The sequence below is a fragment of the Ursus americanus genome, chromosome 17 (genome assembly GCF_024610735.1).
Source record: "Ursus americanus isolate L20-20 chromosome 17, mUrsAme1.1.p, whole genome shotgun sequence".
In the NCBI taxonomy this organism is placed as follows: Eukaryota; Metazoa; Chordata; class Mammalia; order Carnivora; family Ursidae; genus Ursus; species Ursus americanus.
The window spans coordinates 40000917-40022775 of record NC_142143.1 but is presented as its reverse complement, the minus strand read 5'-3'; the positions used below and the strand labels follow the sequence as shown (position 1 = coordinate 40022775).

Below are 21859 nucleotides of genomic sequence, written 5' to 3'. Positions count from 1 at the left end.
AAACCTTACAAAAAATACTTCATCCTCCTCTTTCCCTTGAACCAGGCTTCCTCTGGAGTGCCCTTCCTCCTGATTTACACATAAATTAGACTTTACCAGATGGCAGGCTTCTTCCCGGTGGTCTTGGCTGATTTGGCTTTAACAGGAAACAGGTTAGTATCAGGATCTCTAATAGACTTGTTTCGTTATGTCTGCTAAATCTTCCTCTGAGCAATTTAGATTTACAGTTTTTAATTGCTAAAAGCAAAGATACATGTTTTCTGTAATTGTTCCATCAGCACATTTCTAGGAAGGAATTCCCCACCCCTCCATCATACAGCCCTAATATCCGTTTAAAAATGGCTTTAGTCATTTTATCAGGTTCCAATTTCAGCGAATTCAGTTTAAATGACTTCGACTCTGTATTTCTGGGTTACATTGAAACGTAGCAGATGGGGGTCTGTGGGCTTTGAGGGTGTAAATTTTTTATGTAGTTACTGTTAATTCAAAACCAACGAAAGCAGGTTGGGTCATTTTAAAAAGGCTTCTCTAGGAGGAAGTCCCAAGCTTCACCCATGTTTTTCCGGGTGCCCACCGGAGGTATAAATTGCGGGATGACCTTTCTCAGCGTGGAGGAAAGAAGCGCGTCTGTCGTCTTCAGGAGCGATGTACGTCTGGATTCAAGCCTAACAGCCCAAAGTCTTGAACCTGGAGCCGGGTAAAGGTTCCGCCCCTGGTCTCTGGGAAGGAGTACCGGGGGTCTCGGAGCCGGACAAGGTGCTCGTGGGCGGGCGCCGTCACTGCAGCCTGGTGCCCCCAGTTCTCTGCGGCGCGGCGCCGCAGCTTCGTCTTGCTCCCACTGGGCCGCCAGGTTTCCCGCGTTATTGAATCACCCCTTGGCCGCCTCCCTCGAGCGGACAGTGGCGCACATCTGCCTCGTGCCCGGGGCCCGCCCCCGGGCCGCGCTACCCACGCCCAGAGCCTTCCGCCCGGCTGGCCAGGCGCAGTGCAGCAGAGCGCGCTCCCGCTCGGGGCCGGCCGGGCTCGCGCGCACGCTCGCAGGGACCCCCGCCCTCAGAGGAGGGGGTGGGGGCTAAGGGGGGAGGGGAAGGAGTCGGAGGAGGCGGCCGCATCGCCTCCGGCGGGGCTCGAGCTCGCCCTCGCGCGTGCCCTCCGTCGCGCCCGAGGCCCGCGAGGGTGAAACGCTTTCTCCCGGCATGCAGCGGGAGGAGGGATTTAATACCAAGATGGCGGACGGCCCGGATGAGTACGATACCGAAGCGGGCTGCGTGCCCCTTCTCCATCCAGAGGTGAGGAACCGCATCGAGTGCATTCCTCGCCCTTGGGGCCCCGACCTTCTCCCCACCCCCCAGGACTTGCGGAGGGCTGTGGCCTAACCGTGTGAGGGTAGTGGAACGTGCCGAAGTTGGGGAGGGCGGGGAGGCAAATCCAGGCCCGAGCGCAGCTGCGAGCGGATAACGGGGTGGAGATAGCGGGGCGGGCCTGGTCGGGGCGGGCTCTGGGACGCAGTCCCTGGCTCTGCCTAGAGGACAGAGGTGGAGATGTTGTTGGTTCTGCTCTGTCGCCACGCTGCTCGCGGCTGCACAGACGACGGGGGCCTGGTGCTGGTTTGGAACCGCAACTTACGGCCCTAGTCCTGCTCCAAGCTTCTCCGGGGCGAGGAGGGACCGCGTCTGGTTTTGATTTCTTCTCTTTTGCTTCGCTAGGGTGAATGACAGTATCTGTTCCTCCCATTTAGCTCATCACCGTGGGGGAGAACACAGTTTTTGGATAAAGTGGTGTCCTTCCAGGTTATGCCATAGGCAGCACCTCGGGGCACCTTGTGTCGGATGTCCTTATTTGAGCGTCTGTCCTTAAGCGATTAAAGAGAGAGGTCAGAACTTTTGGGAATAGACCCACGCCTACACTAGATTGTCAAAGTACCGTGTTTTGTTTTGTTTTGTTTTGTTTTGTTTTGTTTTGTTTGTTTTTTGGAGCCAGGGGAGGACAGTGCAACACGTTTCCCATCACAACATGAGTATCTTCCCATGTAAGTAAACAGTGCCCTGCTCCAGGATCACATTCTGTACTTGTTTACCTCTTAGTTTATAGCTGAGCTAGTGCTAGTTCAGTACTGGAAGTAATTTTGATGCATTCCAGTTTTTAATGATCCACAGTTAGGGGCGGATCAGACAGCGGCAAAGCTTCCTGAAGAACTCCTGTAGCTTTTATGAGGTTAAGGGAAGAAGACAACCTTTGTATTGTAGTGGGGGGAACAAACATGGAAGTCTCTACCTGGTTACTTTGCACTGGAATGATTCTACTTATTTCTGAATTTTGGGTTAAAGCATGCTTTTATTATTTAGTAAAATGTAAATAAAGACACACACTTAAACATGCTATATATTAATACTCAACCACCCTCTTATTCATCACTTTGATTTACCAGAAACAGATGGGACAGTTTCTTAGGAATATGCTTGAGCCACTCTCAATAGAAAAGGCTCCTCTGGATTTCTGAGAAACAGAACTGTACAGTAAAACTAAATATTTTTGTGACCAAGTTAGTACCATTTTTAGAACTGGCATTGGACACATACTTCTTTTAGTTCACACTTAGGCCTTAAAAATATGCCAAGAAATAAACAAAGTTTTCAGATGATGCATTGAAAATGTTGCTAAGGAGTATTTCTACTCATCTGTTCCTATGAAAGTTTCAAATAGTTAAATGTTGATTTTATGTATTTTAACATACTGTTCTTTTAATAAACCTTTGCTTTGTGAAAGGTGAAATAGTACGTTGTTTGGTACTTTAAGAATAATTTTAACTGGCAACGAATCCAGAGAGATACTGCTTGTAATAATGAAATGGCCTGTAGGCTTGAAATTGAGAGACCGGTCTTCAGGTTGCCATTTAAAAGAATATTATTAGAAAATCGGCTTGTCTTATCATTGAAAGTGGAAGTTGACATAAATGTTATCTACCTTTCTTTTTCACCTAGCAAACACAAGGTCTGATTAGGTTAGATGTTTTGTATTTTAAGCTTAAAATTACAAGAGCTAAGGTCTTTCTGCATTTTTCCTGTGGTTAGTGTTGCATGCACACCTGGTGCAGATCTGGTAGAGTTCTGCTTCCTTGTAGTATGTTCTTGGGCAAGCTACTTCTCTGAGTTCTGGTTTCATCATTTGTAATAATGGTATGAAATGATAATAACTAATAGGATATTGTGAGGATTGTGATAATGTATTCTTTTTTTGTTGTTAAAAGAAGCCATGTTTGCAGTCTCCCTTGGAAAGAAACCCATTCTATGCCTTGGTGAGCAAATAAAATAATAATTCTTTTAACTGCTTTTAGGAGAGAACATAGACTTTTGGTCAGACAGACTAATTCTGTAATTTGTAGTAATTAGCTAAGGGACCTGAGACAAGTGCTTAATCTCTTAAAGTACGGATTTGTTAATCAGAAATGGAGGTGTGGCCTAGTTCAGTTAGCAGTAAGGAATTAGGTGAGACTCTATGTTGAGGATTAAGAACTGTCACATTGTAGGTGCTCAGTTAATGTTCTTTTTCCTCTACCAGAAGAAGGAGGGAGATGTTCCACATGTGTTTTGGTTTTGGTAAATGGTTTAGAGACTTGTGTGGGTTTTATAGAGTAGAATCTTATAGGAACAAGTTTTATTTTACTTATCTTTAAATTTAACACTGTGTCACAAAAATAGTTTCTCACTTAATATTTGTTGAACAGATGAATTATTTGTTGGATAAAGAAATTAGCTCTTCCTTAAATCTTCTGTTAGTATCCAAATTGCTCACTATTAAACCCTTTCTCGGGATTATGTAATCAGATGAACTGTGAAACCTTCTTTTTAGAGATATTTACTGTGAGAGAAACTTACTTTTTAATTAGTTAAATGACCCATCCATTTAGTCATTCTTTTATTTATTTTATTTTTTTTTCTTTTATCTAATTCTTCAGTTCATCTCTCCCTTTCTCTCTCTTTTTTTTTTTATTAATAATGATTTTTTATTATATTATGTTAGTCACCATACAGTACATCCCCGGTTTTCGATGTAAGGCTCGATGATTCATTAGTTGTGTATAACACCCAGTGCACCATGCAATACGTGCCCTCCTTACTACCCATCACCGGTCTATCCCATTCCCCCACCCCCCCTCCCCTCTGTAGCCCTCAGTTTGTTTCTCATAGTCCATAGTCTCTCATGTTTCATTCCCCCTTCTGATTACCCCCCCTTTCTTTATCCCTTTCTTCCCCTACTGATCATTCTAGTTCTTATGTTCCATAGATGAGAGAAATCATATGATAGTTGTCTTTCTCTGCTTTATTTAGTCATTCTTTTAAACATTTCTTTATTTTGTTTGGGTCAGGTACTCTACTGAACTCTTGAGACTTTGGGATTTTTGTGTTAAAATCAATGAGAGGCAGTATAGGATAGTGGTTAAGAGCCACTGGTGATAAACAGAATCTGGGTTCGCCCCTTGCTGTTACCATGGTCAATTTACATTTGTAAAATTGGGTTAATACTTCTTAGAGTATTTATTGTGAGCATTAAGTAAAAAAATACTGTTTATAAATGTTTATATAATGTTTATAAAGCAGTCATTCGAGACCAAGGCACATAGGCTGCCAAACAAATCTGACCTGAAAGCCCTAGGATATAATGAATACTGGTGCTATTACTTTGTTTTCTGATGAAGTAGGTGATTATTCATTATATCATAATGGAAGAAATTAGAGGCTATTTGGAAAAAGATGAACTGATTATCATGGGAGTAGGGTGTTAATCCTAGCTCTGTAACTTTAGGCTGTTGGACATTTAACTGCTCTTAAGTTTCTTTGCTTTTGAGATAGGCTAGGGGCGCCTGAGTGGCTCAGTCGGTTAAGCGTCTGACTCTTGATCTCCGCTCAGGTCCTGATCTCAGATAAAAAGATAAAGACGCTAGACTAGATCTCTTAAGATTTCTTTAAACTCTAATGTTGCGATTGTATGTTGTGATTTTTCAGAATCAGTAGGTTTGAGCATCTATCTACATGCATAGTACTGTGCTAGGTTATATGGGTGAAAATAAAATAGTTCAGGATAGCTTCTGCTCTGCAGAAGTTAATGGTCTAATTGGGAATGTATACACATGTGAAACACTTAACAGAAGCCAAATAAGTGCTGAATTGATTAGTGTAGCCTATAAGCAGTATCAGATTTCTGTCACCTAGAATGGTTAGAAGAATGGCTTCAGCAGGGAAATAGAGACCATATGTTGGTCTACAGTCCAGCTGACTTGCTATCAACGCTCTTCCGTTTCATCCACTAGTATATCCACAATAAGCCATCCTAGCTCTTTCATAGAATGAGGCCACAATACGTCCTTTTGCCAGAGTATTATTATAGGGGCTCTCTGTTTCAGCAAGATCTGACTTAGAGCTTTGAACTGGATTGCCTAGATTATCTAGGGCTTTCATCTCTTGTTTGCTTCCCTTTTTTCTCAATTTCAAAACTTCTGTTACTGCCTTTTCTCTGGTTTCTCTCTTTTTTAAAATGGCAGTGTTTTTTGCTTCACATTAATTTTGTCCATATTCATGTCTCATTTTTTTTCTTTGTTTAAAACATTAAGCCACAGTATTACTACTTCTCTTGCCATCAGATTTTATAAGATCTCTTTTTTGAAGTTTTTCTTTAGTGAAAATGATTTTGCCTTTTTCCATTACTATTTTTTGCCCTATTATGTAGGTAGAGATATATATGTGTATACAAAAATAAATAATTTGCTTTCAGAAAGTAGATAGAAAATTCCTTTGAAAACTGTTTTTCTTCTTCTGATAGGTTACTGTCATACTCTTTTCCTTTAAAACATATCTTTCTGGCAGTTTTTAAGAATCTAATGCCTTTTTTTATTCAGGAAGAATGCTATAGGTCATGTAGTTGTAATTTAGATTTTAAAATACTGTACCTTAAGCATAGTAACCACTGAATCAGTAGATACAAAATGAAAATGTAACTAATTGGTGACCTCAGATTGTTTCAAAGCCAAAGTTGAAAACTACTGATCTGTAAACCAAAAAATTATATTGGTTGTGAGAAATGCCATTTTACAGTTTTGACTTGTTTGTTTTATTTTGCTCATTACTTTGATTTAGTTTGAGAGAATCATCCCAAAAGTATTTATTTAGAACGGACTGTGGAGTGGATAGGTGTAAGAAGATACTGATTAAAAGTGTGGCTGCTTGAGTTTAAATTCTAGTGTTGCCTCTTACTAGCTATGTGACCGTGGGCAAGTTATTGAACTGTGTCCTAATTTTCCAGACAAAAATGGGAGTATAATAGCACCTACCTCATGAAGTTATTGTCAAGGTTAAGTGAGATAATATATATAAAGTTGAGTCTGGCGCTTAGTAACACAATGCATGTTAGTATTAATGTTGTGGTAAGAAGTTAGTAATTCTCAAGCAATAGTAGTATACATGTACTAGATATGGAGGCAGCTAAGAAGCTAAGATAATTAAAATTGATTGGGGATTGAGGAGAAGATGGGCAGAGGACTTTAAGCTTTTTAAATACTATTTAATTTTCTTAAAAATGTGTGCTTTGATATGAGGAGAGTTTATTGAACATCTGAGTATGATCTTGATGCTTTGACAGGTCACAAAGTAATGGGGAATATAAAATAAGGCATTGTAAAATAACAAAATATTAACTGTAGGCCTTTAGATCCCTCACAATAGATAAAAGTGAGCTTGTTAAAATTTTGTTAAAAATTAAAAACCCATGGCAAACTTCTTTTCCTTTAGAGAGTATTCTAATGTTATGTTAGGGTAGTTAGGATTAGTTAGTTACGGCATCTTGATACAGTGTGCTTTTTGACAGAACCTCTTAACAACCACATAATCCAAAAAGCATTTCAGTATCAGGGTTATGTGAAATGCTCTTTCCTAGCATCATCTAACTCTAGTATTATTTTGTAATTAGATTCTAGTACAGAAAGGTAATTTAAAAATAAAATATCGAATACTTTAAACTTTGGAGTTTGAAAAATTGATTCAAGGCAATATTGTATTTATAAAATATGCAAATAAAATTCTCATGCAGTATAATAATTTTCCAGTGGTAGGATAATATCTTCTATTAAAATATCCTTAAAATAGAACTACACTGGCAACTAATTTGAAAGTGTCGTGAAACTTCAGCTTTCTGTAAAGGAGATATTGCAAAGAACTTAATTTCCTGAGTTATAAAGGGATATTATTTTTTGCTTTTGTTTTAATTGTTGGTGAAAATTTGTCACATGCTTATTGCATTTTCTAGGATTAATAAACACTAAATATGATAGAATCTTTGATAAATTACAATATTATAATGTCTTAAGCTTGTTTTTCTGATTATGAATGTTTATTATTGAGGAGATGGAGGTGAGGGGGCTAAATGTACCTGAAGTGTGTGGTTTTTTGTTTTTTGTTTTTTTTTGCATATACGTTAAACAGCTTATATTTTTAAAAATCAGTTCTTTAATATTAGGAAAAATCAAGTGAAAAATAGTAACTGATTGAGATGTTACTGTACTATACCCTTGTCAACTTTTTTTTAAAGATTTTTTTTGAGAGAGCGTGTTTAAGGGGTGGGGGCAGAGAGAGAGGGAAAAGCAGACTCTCCACTGAGCAGGGAGCCCAATGGGGGGAGACTCCAGCCCAGGACCCTGAGATCATGACCTGAGCTGAAGGCAGGTGGTTAAACTGACTGGGCCAGCCCGGCACCCCTACCCTTGTCAGTTTTTAAAAATAAGTTTCTGGATTACCAACATTTGTTAACTTATGAAGGATTTGATGAGGGATGAGCAAAACCATCCATATTTTCATGAAAAATAAAAAAATAAACCCTTCTGTGAACTGAAGAGAGAGGTTGCTTGTTGTGTTAGAATCCTTGAGTTGCAAACCCTTTTAAAAACTTACTTGGGCAAAAAGGGAAGTTACTGATTTACATAACCCTAACTTAGGATGGCAGGGATGCATTTGGACTCAAGGGTACCTGGAACTTGAGCCGAGAATGTCACCAAGACTGTTTTCTATCTGTTCTCATCTTTGCATTTCAGTTCTGTTTTCTCCTAATGTAGAGAATTTTCTTTCTTCTCTATAGTGGTGACATGGATGCTGACTTTTTTTCCCCCCATCTATCTCAAATTTTAACTAACAATTAGAGAGGGACTGCATGTCTTCCCTTATTCCACAATGGAAAGTGCCATTGCATTTTTCTTATTTAGGTTGTTTCCACTCTTATGACCATGAAATAAGGCCTGTAATTTGCTCAGATCTCTTGGTTGGATTTGAGGGGAGAATAGTTTCCTTAAAGAAGGAATGCTAGCAGGCAAAATTATTTCTGTCCTCTATATTCTTAACTGAAAGAACTGTTTATTTGCTTTGTTTCCAGTCATGTAGTTTTTTACATGCTTTAAGAGATATTGTAATTACATTGAACTCATTCTTAATGCCAGATGGTCTAGTCGAGTTACTGAATAGAGTTCTGTGTGAATAATCTAGACCAGGAGTTGGGAGACTTTCTGTAAAGGCCAGGTAGTAAATATTTTCAAGTTTGTGGGCCATATAGTCTCTGTAGCAATTACTCAGCCCTGTGGTGGTCCTATTAGAGCAGCCAAAGACAATATGGAAATGATTGGGTGTGCCATGTTCCAATAGAACTTTGTATATAAAATCAGGTAGTGAGTCAGATTTGACCTGTGGGATATATTTGTCAGCCCCTTATTGGGACAATACATAGAAACTCCAAGAAATTTATATTATAATGTATGTTTCAGTGCATTGAATCCCATTGGTCACTGGTATTCAATAACTTTATCAGGACTGGATTTGTGTGGGAGATGGGTTGGGTGAGCTAAGAATTGTGTGTGTGTGTGTGTGTGTGTGTGTGTGTATTAGAATTTTATGGAGAACTTTGTTAGAATACACCTGTTTCCATGCACACCTCTTAAAGTTTGTAATTTAGTATGTGGATTTGTGGTATGTATATTTTGAAAAAGTTCCAGAGAGGATTCTTATAAACTATCTCATATTTTGTTCTCCATTCATTGATACATACTTGATATGTGGTAAAAGTTTTACTACAGGAGGAGGAAGGAAGCTGATTTGACATTTAGTGTATGAAGCATTGTACTGTATGCTTTTCATGTTATCTCTTCGGTTTGATAACAATAATGGTAATTGTTAACATTTATCAAATTATAATTGAGCTAGCCACTATCCTGAATAGTTTTGCATGTATATTCATTCAATTCTCCCACTTTTCTATACCTATTTTACAAATGAGGAAATGGAGGCATAGAGAGAGTAAGTTACTTGTTGGTAGGTGGCAGAACTGAATTTGAATCCAGGTTTAAACTGCTTGAATTCAGTTGCTCCTTTTTTATAGCACAGCACAATGTGAAAGTGATTAATACAGTCATAGAGTTGATTGAATATCATTTGCCAGGCACTGGTTAGCTGTGATTGTAAGTGCCCTCATTTACTTTTTAAAAAATTCTTGAAGTTTTTTTAATAGGCTTTATTTTTTAGACCAGTTTTGAGTTTACAGCAAAACTGAGCAGAAAGTATAAAGATTTCCCATATACTTGCTGCCCCCACACCTGCACCACCCTCTGCTGCATATGAACCTACATTGATACATCATTACCACCCAGAGCTCATACGTTACATTAGGGTTCACTTTTGGTATATGTTCTTTGGGTTTTGACAAACATGTAATGACATCTATGCATTGTTACGATAGTATACAGAATAGTTTCACTGCCCTAAAAATCCTCTGTGCACCACCTATATTCATCCCTCCCTCCCTGCTAACTCTGGCAACTACTGATCTTTTTACTCTTTTCATAGTGTTGCCTTTACCATAATGTCCTGTAATTGGGATCATATAGTGTGTAACCTTTTCAGATTGGCTTCTTTACTTAGTAATATGCATTTAAGTTTCCTCCATGTTTTTTCATGACTCAACAGCTCATCTTTTTAATGCTGAATAATGTTCCATTGTGCGGGTGTACCATAGTTTAGTTATTCATTCACCTACTGAAGGACATTTTGGTTATTTCAGTGTTCTGCTCATTTACTTCTTAAAGTTCTGCAAAGCAGGTATTATGGAACTGTTTACAGATTAGGAAGCAGAGTCAGAGGGGTGAAGTAATTTATTCAGTTTCACATCATTAGCAGTTGGCAGTTTATATTAGAACCTAAGCTCTCTAACTCCAAACCCGTAATCCTCACATATATTCTGCCATATAATTTAATAGGTCAAAACACAAATTATTTTTGACTATATAATTGAAAAACTCAGAATTACTCTCAGCTTTTGTTAAAGGTTTTAGGGGAGGACTCAGTTTTGGCAGTTGCTCTAAGTCTACTTCTTTGAGTAACCATTTGACTTGAAATCCTAAAACTGGATTTTCTTAAAAACACTCTCCTTCAGGGGCGCCTGGGTGGCTCAGTCGTTAAGCTTCTGCCTTCAGCTCAGGGCATGATCCCGGCGTTCTGGGATCGAGTCCCGCATCAGGCTCCTCCTCTGGGAGCCTGCTTCTTCCTCTCCCACTCCCCCTGCTTGTGTTCCCTCTCTCATTGCCTGTCTCTATCTCTGTCAAATAAATAAAATCTTTAAAACAACAACAACAACAAAACACTCTCCTTCAGAATTTTTGTTTATTCCATTCTATTTTTTCTTTTCCCCTGCTTATTCTGAACATATAAGGTAAAATATGTTTTCATTAATAAAATTCCTGGAAAAGAAATGAAATAACCCTAGGTGTGATCAAGGGGGAGGGGTTTGAGGCGTTGAAGATAAATATTCTTAGTATTAAATCTGTGGAATAGCTGATGAGAAGACAAGTGTTGCTGGCTTGAGTCCAGGCACCTTGGTTTTAAACCAAGAGTCCCACTGTTGCTTATATTATCACCCTTTGCTGTAATTATAAGTATTCACTACTCTCCATTTGTAATTCTGCAACTATGATCATGAGTAAACTGTAGACATTCTTTCTAATGGAATTTTGCTTTCTGATTGAACACCCATTATGAATATCCAGCATCTTTCACCTGTTTATGTAAGAAGTTAATTGAGTTGATTTCATAAGTTTCCATTATTTAAACTTGTTTTTTCCTTATTTGTCTTCTTTTTTTCTGTGGATAATTGAATGTAACCAAATCTAACAAAGTCCACCCTTGGGGGAAAAAACTTTGACAAACTAGAATCTGGAACCATAACATAGCAGACCAAATAAAAACTTTCTGAACTCTTATCCTAACATCTGATTTGTTCTATATTGTTGAATAGTATATATGAATTTTTAAGGTGTCAGACATTTAAATTCCAGTATGGGTTTTTTTGCTTTTAAAAAAAGTGACACTTGATTATTGTCAAGTATTTAAGTAGTACAGAAGGTATATAGTAGAAGGTAAAAGGAATATAACCAGTGCATTTTTTCTGAATATACTTTGGATGTAGTTCCATCGTACCATATGATCTTTCCCCTTTCTTTGTAATGTCTAGACCTGCCTTGTTTAACGTGGTAGCCACCACCAATGACATGTGGCAATTTAAATTTAAATTGATTAAAATGAATATAATAGAAAATTCAGTTTTTCAGTCACCCTAGTCAAGTTTCAAGTGTCTGTTAGCTATGTGTGCCTAGTGACTACTGTTTGAGACAGCGTAGAAATGTAGAATATATCTGTAATTGCAGAAAGTTCTTTTGGACAATGCTGATATGGATGGTTTTTTAAAAACATATATGCCTTTTAAAAAAATATTTTCTACTGCATAACTCTTTTTGTTAAGGCATATTTTATTTATGATAAATTGTACAAATTTAACATTTTTAAGTTCATTTTTAAGTTAAACTTTTTATTTTGAGATAGTTTCAATTCACATGCAATTGTAAGAAAAAGTACAGAGAGATCTTGTGTACCCTTTACCCAGGTTCCCCCAGTGGCAACACCTTGCAAAATTATAGTGTAATATCACAACCAGGAGATTATATTGAATCACTAAAGATATGGAACATTTCATTACCGCAAAGATCCTTCGTGTTGCCCTTGTATACCATGCTAAACTGTTATCCATTTCTATAGTTTTGTAATTTTAAGAATGTTATTTAAATGGAATCATAGTGGTATGTAATCTTATGGGATTGGCTTTTTTCAATCAGCATAATTCTCTGGAGATTTGTCTGGTTGTAGCAGTCAGTCATTATTTCGTTCCTTTTTATTACTGGGTAGTGTATGGATATATTACAGTTTGTTTAACCATTTACCTGTAGAAGGCTATCTGGATTGTTTCCAGTTTTTGGTTATTATATATGAAGCTACTTTAACCATTTGTGTACAGGTCTTTGTGTAAAGTAAAAATAACTTTTCATGGGGCACCTGGGTGGTGCAGTCAGTTAAGTGTCTGACTCTGGATTTCAGGTCAGGTTGTGATTTCAGGGTCCTGAGATTGAGCCCCAATTTGGGCTCTGCCCTTGGCATGGAGCCTGCTTAAGATTCTCTCCCTCTCCCGCTGCCCTTCTTCCCCATGCACACGCTCTCTCTCCCTCTCTGTCTCTAAAATAATAAATAAATGAATCTTAAAAAAAGTTTTCATTTCACTGGGTTATAGGGTAGTTGTATGTTAGTGTTTTCAGGAAACTGTCAAGGGGTGCCTGGGTGGTTCAGTCGTTAAGCGTCTGCCTTCAGCCCAGGGCGTGATCCCAGGGTCCTGGGATCGAGCCCCGCATTGGGCTCCCTGCTCTGCTGGGAGCCTGCCTCTTCCTCTCCCACTCCCCCTGGTTGTGTTCCCTCTCTCACTGGCTGTGTCTCTCTCTGTCAGATAAATACAATCTTTAAAAAAAAAAAAAAAAGAAAAAAGAAAAAAAACCCTGTCAAGCTGTTTTCCAGAGTGGCTGTACATTTTACATTTCAGTCAGCAGGGTATGAGTAATCTGATCTCTGCATTTTCACCAGCATTTACTATTGATACTTTTTTTGATTTTAGCCCATTTGAATAGTAGATGATGATAAGTCATTGTGGTATTAATTTGCATTTCCCTAATGGCCATTGTTGCTGACTATGTTTTCATGTGCTTACTTGCCATCTTATATCCTCTTGGGTGAAATGTCTCTTTGTAATAGTTTGCTAGAGCATAGAAATACCACACATAAAGTGGCTGAAATAATGGAAATTTATTTTCTCATTGTTTTGGAGCATGGAAGTCCAAGATCAAGGTATTAGCGGGCTTGGTTTCTTTTGAGGTCCCACTCTGGCTTATAGACAGCTGCCCTCTTGCTGTGTCCTCACATGGTTTTTTAACTGTGCTCACAGTGACCCTGGTGTCTGTGTCCAGATATCCTCTTCCTTTAAGGACACCAGTCAGATTGGATTGGGGCCCACCCTGGCAACCTCTTTTAAACTTAATTCCCCCTTTAAATGGCTTAGCTCCAAATACAGTAACATTTTGAGGTACTGGCAGCTTGGCTTCAATAAGTGGATTTTGGGGGACACAATTCAGCCCATAACAATGCCTTTTGCCACTTTCTTTCAATTGATTATTTTACTGTTGAGTTTTAAATGTATTCTAGACACTAGTTCTTTGTTTTGGCTTGCAGATATTTTCTCCCAGTCTATTAGCTTGTCTTTTCAGCCTCAATAGGGTCTTTCTCATGGCATAAGTTTAAAGTTTGATGAGGTCTGGTTTATAAGTTTTTACTTTTATGGGCTGTATTTTTTTGAGTTAAGTCTAAGATTCTTCTTTCCTAGCCATAGATCTCAAAGATTTTTTCTTTTTTACATTATAGTTTCACAGGTAACACTGAAGTTCAGGATCAGTTATTTTTTGCATAAAGTGTGAGAATAGGTTGAGGTTTTTTTGTGTTTTGGGCTTTTTGTGGCCTGTAAATATCTAGCTGCTTCAATACCATTTGTTGAAAAGCTTATCTTTCCTCCATTGAATTGTTTTTACATTGTTGTCAGAGATCAGTTGAGCATATTTGTGTGTGCTTATTTCTGGGTTCTGTGTTCCACTTCACTGATCTATGTGTCTGTCCCTCAGCCAGTACTATACCATCCTGATTACTGTAGCTTTATAAAAGGTCTTGAAATTGAGTAACTGCTTTCTTTATTCATTTTTTTCAAAATTATTTTAGCTACTTTATTTGCCTTCCTATGTAAATTTTAAAATAATCTTGTCTATATTTACAAAAAATCTTCCTAGGACTTTGATAGGAATTGCATTAAACTTGTATATCAGTATGGGGAGAATTGACATCTTTACCATGTTAAGTCTTCCAATTCATGAATATGGTATGTCTGTTTAGTTGTTCAGATATTTGTTTTCTTTCATCAGTGTTTTGTGGTTTTCAGCATGAAAGTACTGTATATGTTTGGTTACACTAATTTCTGTTCTCTCAGGCTGACTTATGGCATCTCTCCAGCAGTTCTTACACTCCTACATCGTCAGTTTTTAGCTTTATTAGATTATATCTACTAATCATTTTTCCCAGCCAAAAAAAAAAAAAAAATCCCAAAATCAAACCTTATTTTCTTTAATCCCACTTACCTCTGTTTTCTGCCCTATTTCTTTGCTCTTCTTTATAGCAAAACTCGTCAGAAGAGTTGCTTATATTTGCTGTTCCCAGTTCCTTTCCTTCCCATCTTTTCTTTAATCAGTCCAGCCTGGCATATGCCCCACCTTGTCAAAGTAAAGCAGCATGTTGGTTGCTAAATCCAGTGGTCATCATGTGGTCCTTATCCTTCTTGAGTTTTCATCAGCATTGATATAGTTGATTTCTCCTGGATACATTTTCTTTGCTTCAGGGAAATGCAGATTAAAACAAGGTCCAATTTGGTACCCATCAGATTTCCTCAAAATTAAGTCTGGTAAATCTAAATATAGTGAAAACTCAGACATTGCTAGTGAAGCTTAAATTGGTCTTACCACCTTAGAAAGCAATTTAATGATAGGAAAGTTGAAGATACTAAAATCTTTTTATCCAGATGTTCTATTACTAGGTGCTTACCCTAGAGAAACTTTTACAGGTGAGATTTGTATAAGATTGTTCATTGTAGTATGGTTTATAGTAGCAAAAAGTCTCAGTAGGAAACTGTATGTGGTTTATTCATATAATAGAGTACTATCTAGCAATTGCATTGAACTACATGTATCAGCACAGAGAGATCTCAGAAACATAATGTTAAGTGAAAAATACTAGGTGTGAAAGAATAAATTATATATGGTATATTTGTGATTTATGTGATTTATGATATATAATAAGATATTAAATGGGACTTTTTGTGTCATCTAAGCATTTTTCCTGGAGTTCAAAGCTGAGGACAGTAGTTGACAAAGGATCCCTGTGGTGTAAACAGAGATGCTGAGCTTGCTGGGAAGTGGCCATGATTTGTCCTGGAACTCTGTTACCTCCAGCTTATACAAAATTAAGAGAGACTTAAATGAGAGGAAGGGCTCTTTGAAGAGTTATTAATCCAAGAGGGAGTGCTGTAGTGTTTATATTGTCCTCTGTGTGTGTTGCAAACAATTTCTCTGAAAGACTGGGGAACTTTTCAGGAGGGAAAATTTGTCTAAGTCTGGATGCCTGCTGGGAGGCTGTCTTAGTGGAGTGTTAGAGAATTCATGGAAAAGTGTGATTTGGGTCCCCTGCAGTTATTGAAGGCCCACAGACTGAAGGCCATTGCTGCTTTCCTGGGGAAGCATAAAGGTAAGGGATACATAAAATAGTATTGCAGTGGAAGAGCCAGAAGAGAGGGCTTCCTCTGTGTGTGTAGTGATGTTAACAGTGTTTCCTTTGGACCAGGAGAACACTTTAGAAGCTAGTTAGGCTAGAGCCATCATGAAAGAAACTTCTCACTTTTCTCTCTCTATTCCTGTCCTGTGGTAGGCAGGATGATGGCCCCCCCCAAAATCAAATCTTAATCCCTGGAACCTGTGTTACCTTACTAAATGGAAAAGAGTCTTTGCGGGGATAATTAAATTAAGGGTGTTGAGATGGGGAGGTTATTTTGGATATCCAGGTGGACTCTAATTGCAGTCACGTGTATCCTTATAAAGGGGAGGTAGAGGGCGATTTGAACACACATGCACAGAAGGTTATATGAAGCAGACTGGAGAGATTGGGAGATGTGGGCCTGGAATATTGGAGTGAGGTTGCCACAAGCCAGGGAATGCCGGAAGTTACCAGAGCTAGAAGAGGCAAAGAATGGCTTCTCCCCTGGTACCTCCTGAGGGAGTGTGGCCCTGCTGACACCTTCTGATACTGATGTCTGATTTTGGACTTCTGACCTCCAGAACTATAAGATAATATATTTGTGTTGTTTTAAGCCTCTAAGTTTGTGGTAACCTATTATAGCTGTAATGGAAAACTAATACACCATCACACAGTATTGTAATTATTTGTTTTCAGAGGATTGGGAACACAGAAAACTGGATTGTTAACTCTGCCTGAGGGAAACAAGGAAGGCTGTGGTGACATTTGAATTGTGAATTGAAGGATTTGTAAAAGTTTGCCAGATCTGAGATGGGGCGTGCCTTCTAAGTGGAATAGCTAACATGAGTGAAAGGACCTTGAGGTTTTTAATATACAAGACTTCTTGGGATGGCTGTTAAACATTTAAGATGCTTAGAAGGAAATGGTAGATACTAAGGTTGGAAAAAGTAAGTTGGGGCCAGTTCATGCAATTTTGCATGCTTACTGAAGTGTTACCACTTTACCCTATTTGCATGATTATAAGGATTTTAAGCAGGGAAGTGATTGGAACAGTAAGGTGGCTACACCATTTGAGAAGATATTGTAGAGGCAAAACAAAAAAGAAGTGATGGATTTGCTTTGAGAAAAGAAGTAGTAAGACTTGGTAGCTAATTAATTGCACCTGAAATTTTGGGGGCTTGAATGACATTTAGTGTGGACATTTTGCTAGTTGGAAATGCCTTTTAGTAAATTATACAGGAAGGTGGAAGAATATATTGTAAAGATGGTGAGGAGGAGAAAGATCATTAGATGATCTTTTAAAATTGTATATCTAATCTGTAATTTCCTTGCTCAAAACTCCCTGATTATCTATTGCCTACTGAACTGGATGCCTAATAAGTACCTTTGTTTATTCTCAATTGAAGATGGGATTTGTGCATTTCTTCTTTTAGGATTTTCAGTGTTTCTTTGACATCGTATTTGCAACTTGGTAAATAAATTTAAAACTTAATGCACACGTGCACTTGACTCATACATTTAAAAAACAAACAAAACTTAAATTGCTTAAAAGGTATTTGCCACAGATGGGACATTTTGTGTCTGCCCTACCTTTCTGGGGCCAAGCTGGAAATGTGGCCAGTACTTGAGCTTGGGTTGCTGGTTAAGAAGAGTTGGCTGTGTGTGTGAAGGGCAGGAAGCAGAGAAGTGGAAAGAGACTTCCGTGAGATTTTCAGGCCAACTAGGAGATGATATGAAAAGAATGCTAGTCAGAATCCTATAGTTGGAGAATAAAATTGAGAGTTAATCTCAAGTGAAATATGAAATTGGACATGTTTTATAGGGGTGGTGGCCAACTGGGTATTTATATCCAAGTACAATGTTATTCATTCTCTGGAATGTATTTGAATACTATTTAACAACTTATATATAATGGAGAAACAATAAAGACATTGCCTTTTTAAAGTGGAAAAAAAGGTAAGGAAATAAGGACGTACTGTCATCATTTTTCCCCCAGTATTGCACTTGATGTTTTTGCCAATGTCATATGCCACAGAAGTGAAAGACCACATTTACTTGCAGGAGTAAATGTTTGGAGTACTTGTTTGTATTCTTAGACTACTCAAAGAAATCATCAAACACAAATGAATATTTTTAATCATGTGTCGAGATACAAGATAAATTTGAGCATTAGCAATACTCCTGTATACTAGTTATTACATTAAAGGTCTTGAGATGCAGAGGTTATCCTGGATATCGAGCTCCAAAATACAGTGGAAATGCTTTATGCTCTCCATTGCATACTCTTTACCAAAATAATTCTGAGTTGTATTAGTCAGATTAAGCTAGGTTTTGCTGCAGTAGCCACGCTAAAGTCTTAGTGGCTTACATGTTAACGTGCAGTACATATGCATTGTGGGTTGGATAGTGGCTTTGGGAATTCGACTGATTATCTACTCTTTGGAATATTGCCATTTTCAACTGATTATCCACTCTTTGGAATATTGCCATTTTCCATGGTAGAGGGAAAGAGAATGAGGAATTGCATACTGGCTCTTAAAACCTATTCTCTGAAAACAACATGTCTCTTTTATTCATATTCTATTAATTAAAAAAAAGCCACTTGGACTCACTTCACTTTCAAGGGGCCATGGTGTATAATCCTGCTATGTACTTGGAAAGAGAATTGGAAATATTTAATGGTTAGCACTAATGATCACAGTAGCATTTAAATATAAAAGTTAGGACCAGAAAGCCCAAGGAAAAGATTGTATGTGATTATAAAGAGCATAATTCTTGAAATATATTGAAAATATAAATAACTCAAAAAATAGAACAGAAGTGTTTAGGTCAGTATGAAAAAGGTTAATATCTAATCTTCTCAATATGTGAAAATCTGATTCAAATCTGTTAAACAAATTTCAGGCCTCAAATAGAATAAAATGGCTAAAGGATAAGAACAGGCAAGTCTCAAAAGATGACATAGAATAGGAAAGTTAAAATACCAAGTATTTTTTTTTAAGATTTTATTTATTTGAGAGAGTGAAAAAGAGCAGGTGCATGAGTGGGGGGGGGGGAGGTGGCTCCTGGAGAGAGCAGGAGGGGCAGAGGCAGAGGGACAAGCAGACTCTCTGCTGAGCAGGAAGCCTGACATGGGGCTCCATCCTAGGACCCCGAGATCATGACCTGAGCCTAAGGCAGAAGCTTAACCTACTGAGCCACCCAGGCACCCCTGAAATATCAAGTATTGTTTACTTTATTTAAATTAAGGGAAGAATTCAATAAAAATAAGAGTGGTGCTAGTGAATTTATGGAGAAATGGTCAATCATATGATGCTGGTGGGATTATAAATATCCTTTTGCAAAACAATTTACATACTGTATCAAAAACCATAAAAATATTCATCCTCTTTAAGAATTCCTCTTTAGGAAGTTTTGTCCAGTTAAAAAGAAGAAATATTAAATGACTTAAAGGTAGTATTGTTTAGTAGTGGGGAAAGTCAATTCATTTGTTCTGTAATTTCCTTTAAGGGCAATAAATACTATGCCAGTCTCTGTTTGTGCTAAGCACTGGGAGTACACAAATGATTTAAGGTGGGCTTCTTGACTTGTCATAGTTTATGTTCAATGGTGAAGAAAATGTTAGGAGAAGACAAAGAATGGAATGCCCAAGAAGTAACATCTGAGCTTAGTTAGGAAATGTAAGAGTAACCTAATGTTTAGTGATTGGGAAATGTTTCAGTATGTTTCAATATATCAATTTAATTAAATATTTTGCAGTGGTTCAAAGCATTACTTATAAAAACTACCTATAATGGCATGAAGAAATGTAAAATGGAAGAATATAAAGTATGAGTACTATGATTACAGACTACATGAAGGTAATTGGATGAACAAAGATTGTTATAGCAGTGTTGAAAGAAATTTTAAAAATTAGGTTAAATTAGGAAACAGCACTTTCTCCTAAAAACACATAACTCTAGACTAATAACGAAAAGAAAAATCAGACAAATCCCAGTTGAGGGTCATTCTGCAAAATACCTAACTGTCATTGAAAACAAGGGGACGTCTGAGAAATTGTTATAGCCAAGAGGAGCGTAGGGAGCCATGACAACTTAAATGTAATGTGATGTTATAGATGGGATCCTGGAACAGAAAAAGGATATTATGTAAAAACTAAGGAAATCTGAATAAAGTATGGACTTCAGCTAACAATAATGTATCAATATTAGTTCATTAATTGCAACAAATATGCGGTACTAATGTTGGATGTTAACTGGGTATGCAGAATATGAGAACTCTGCATTGTTTTTATAAATCTTATCCTAAATAAAAATCCTAAAAATAAAGTTTATTTTTAAAGAGGTATGAGAAGGAGAAAAATGTACATGTAGGCATTTGTTCATCAAATGCCTGTGGGGAAAGAAAAAAATGTATGCCAAATTTATGTATATTGTTACAAATATTTATATATGTGTGGATTAATCCTACAAAGAAATGAAGTGAAAACCAGTTTTTAAAGAAGCCAGAAGGTGACGATGAACATTTTCCTACTCTAACATTTGTTGGAAGCAGCAAGATTAATTTGATAGTTTGGATTGAGGCAATGGTGGTATAACTCCAGTATGAGGAGAACTTGTGAGTGAAGTTGGACTCTCTATTAGAAGCAGCAATCACGTAGTGTTAGGCAGGGATCCGGAACCGCAGCTGAATATGTAATATATGGGACCTGTTGCTTACTGAAAAAATTGATTCAAAATCTTTCCATTTTATTATCAAATCATTTTTGTCTAATCTTCCCTTAAAGAGAGCATCAAAAAAAGTTAGAAAGCATTCTGGCTTGAGTATAGTGCCATCTGCTGGCACTGTTAATTAAATACACTTTTTAAATCATTTTATGATCTTGTAATGGCTACTGCTTTTCCTTATTTATTGTTCCCTTGGTTATATTTGTTTTATGCTTATGCTGTCTTTTTGTTGTATATAATTGATATTACTTTTTAACAAATCCTTATGGTATGCATAGAAGTTCGTTCATCACTACCTCAGGTTTTAGGAAGGTCTCACATTTGGTTTCACAGTTTTAGCTGGGACTTATTAAAAAGAAGTCAAGTATGCATAGAGCTTGTTTCCTTTCCTTTCTTCTTCTTGTTAGTAACCCTTTATGGTGCTCTAATTTTATCTCGTACATTTAATGAAGTTAAATTTGAGCGACTCAAAATTATATAATTAAATACATTTAGCTTCTTGATTCAGAGTCTGCCTTATTAGAGGGATACCTGACAGCAGACATTTACACAGTGCAAATCATAAGCATATAGTTAATCCCTGCTGGCTTGCTAACTCACTGTGTATGTGGGCTATGCACCAAAGATAGGCAGGTAACATGTGCCTTGTAGGTAACATGTTTGTGCCCTAGAATGTTGTTAAATTGATTTCTCCCTTTTTTGGGGGGAGGGGTTTGGGAATGCATTTATTTAATTAATTTGGAATTATGGTGTCTTTTTCATCTCTTTTGCACGTGGGTGTGCTTGCTCTCTCTCTCTGACAATTGTATTTTGCCACCTGTGAATTATCTTCATATCCCTTGCCCATTTTGTCAAATGTGGTGTTATTCATGCTTTTCTCAGAACTTTGTTTTGTTTTGTTTACATTAGGACTACTATTGCGAGTATTCTTATATTTAAGTCTTTGGCCTAGCTGGAAGTTACCTGATATGAGGAGTTAGGTGGGAATAGATAGGCTGGAGCCTGGTCCTGCCAGGGGATAGTCACATCTCTGGGAAGCCTGGGAAATTGACCTGCAATTTACCTTGTCCTGTAGTAAGCATTGAAGAAAATCCTAGAGCCTTTGAACAAGTTACTTAGACTTTGGGTATGGCCAGAGTTTCCAGAACAGTCAGGAGAGTCCAGGAGGGGTACACACTCCCCAAGAACAGGAAGATGTATCCTTCTCTCACCAGGAGAACCCCATCCTTCTCTCACATAGGCATCTGTATGTTCTTACGGAGAATGTGGCTGACCTGGGAAGCCTCCATTCATGCTGCCCTGAATTCTTTTTTTTGTGGCCCTGTTATTTTCAAATACATTTCAGCATCATCTGCCATTAAGGAAACTATATCTTTGGCTATATTTGTTAGC

At 37.7% G+C, this 21859-nt stretch overlaps 1 protein-coding gene across 2 annotated transcripts in view; it reads left to right on the top strand.

Annotated features, from left to right (window-relative positions):
- The first annotated feature begins 277 nt into the window (after nucleotides 1–277).
- ZDHHC17 (zDHHC palmitoyltransferase 17) overlaps nucleotides 278–21859 on the top strand; it is an 85675-nt gene continuing 64093 nt past the window's right edge. For both annotated transcript variants that reach the window (XM_087868920.1, XM_087868919.1), the window contains exon 1: nucleotides 278–1289. In XM_087868920.1, coding sequence (XP_087725046.1) covers nucleotides 1197–1289 — 93 coding nt within the window. In that variant the 5' untranslated portion in view covers nucleotides 278–1196. The remainder of the gene's footprint in view (nucleotides 1290–21859) is intronic.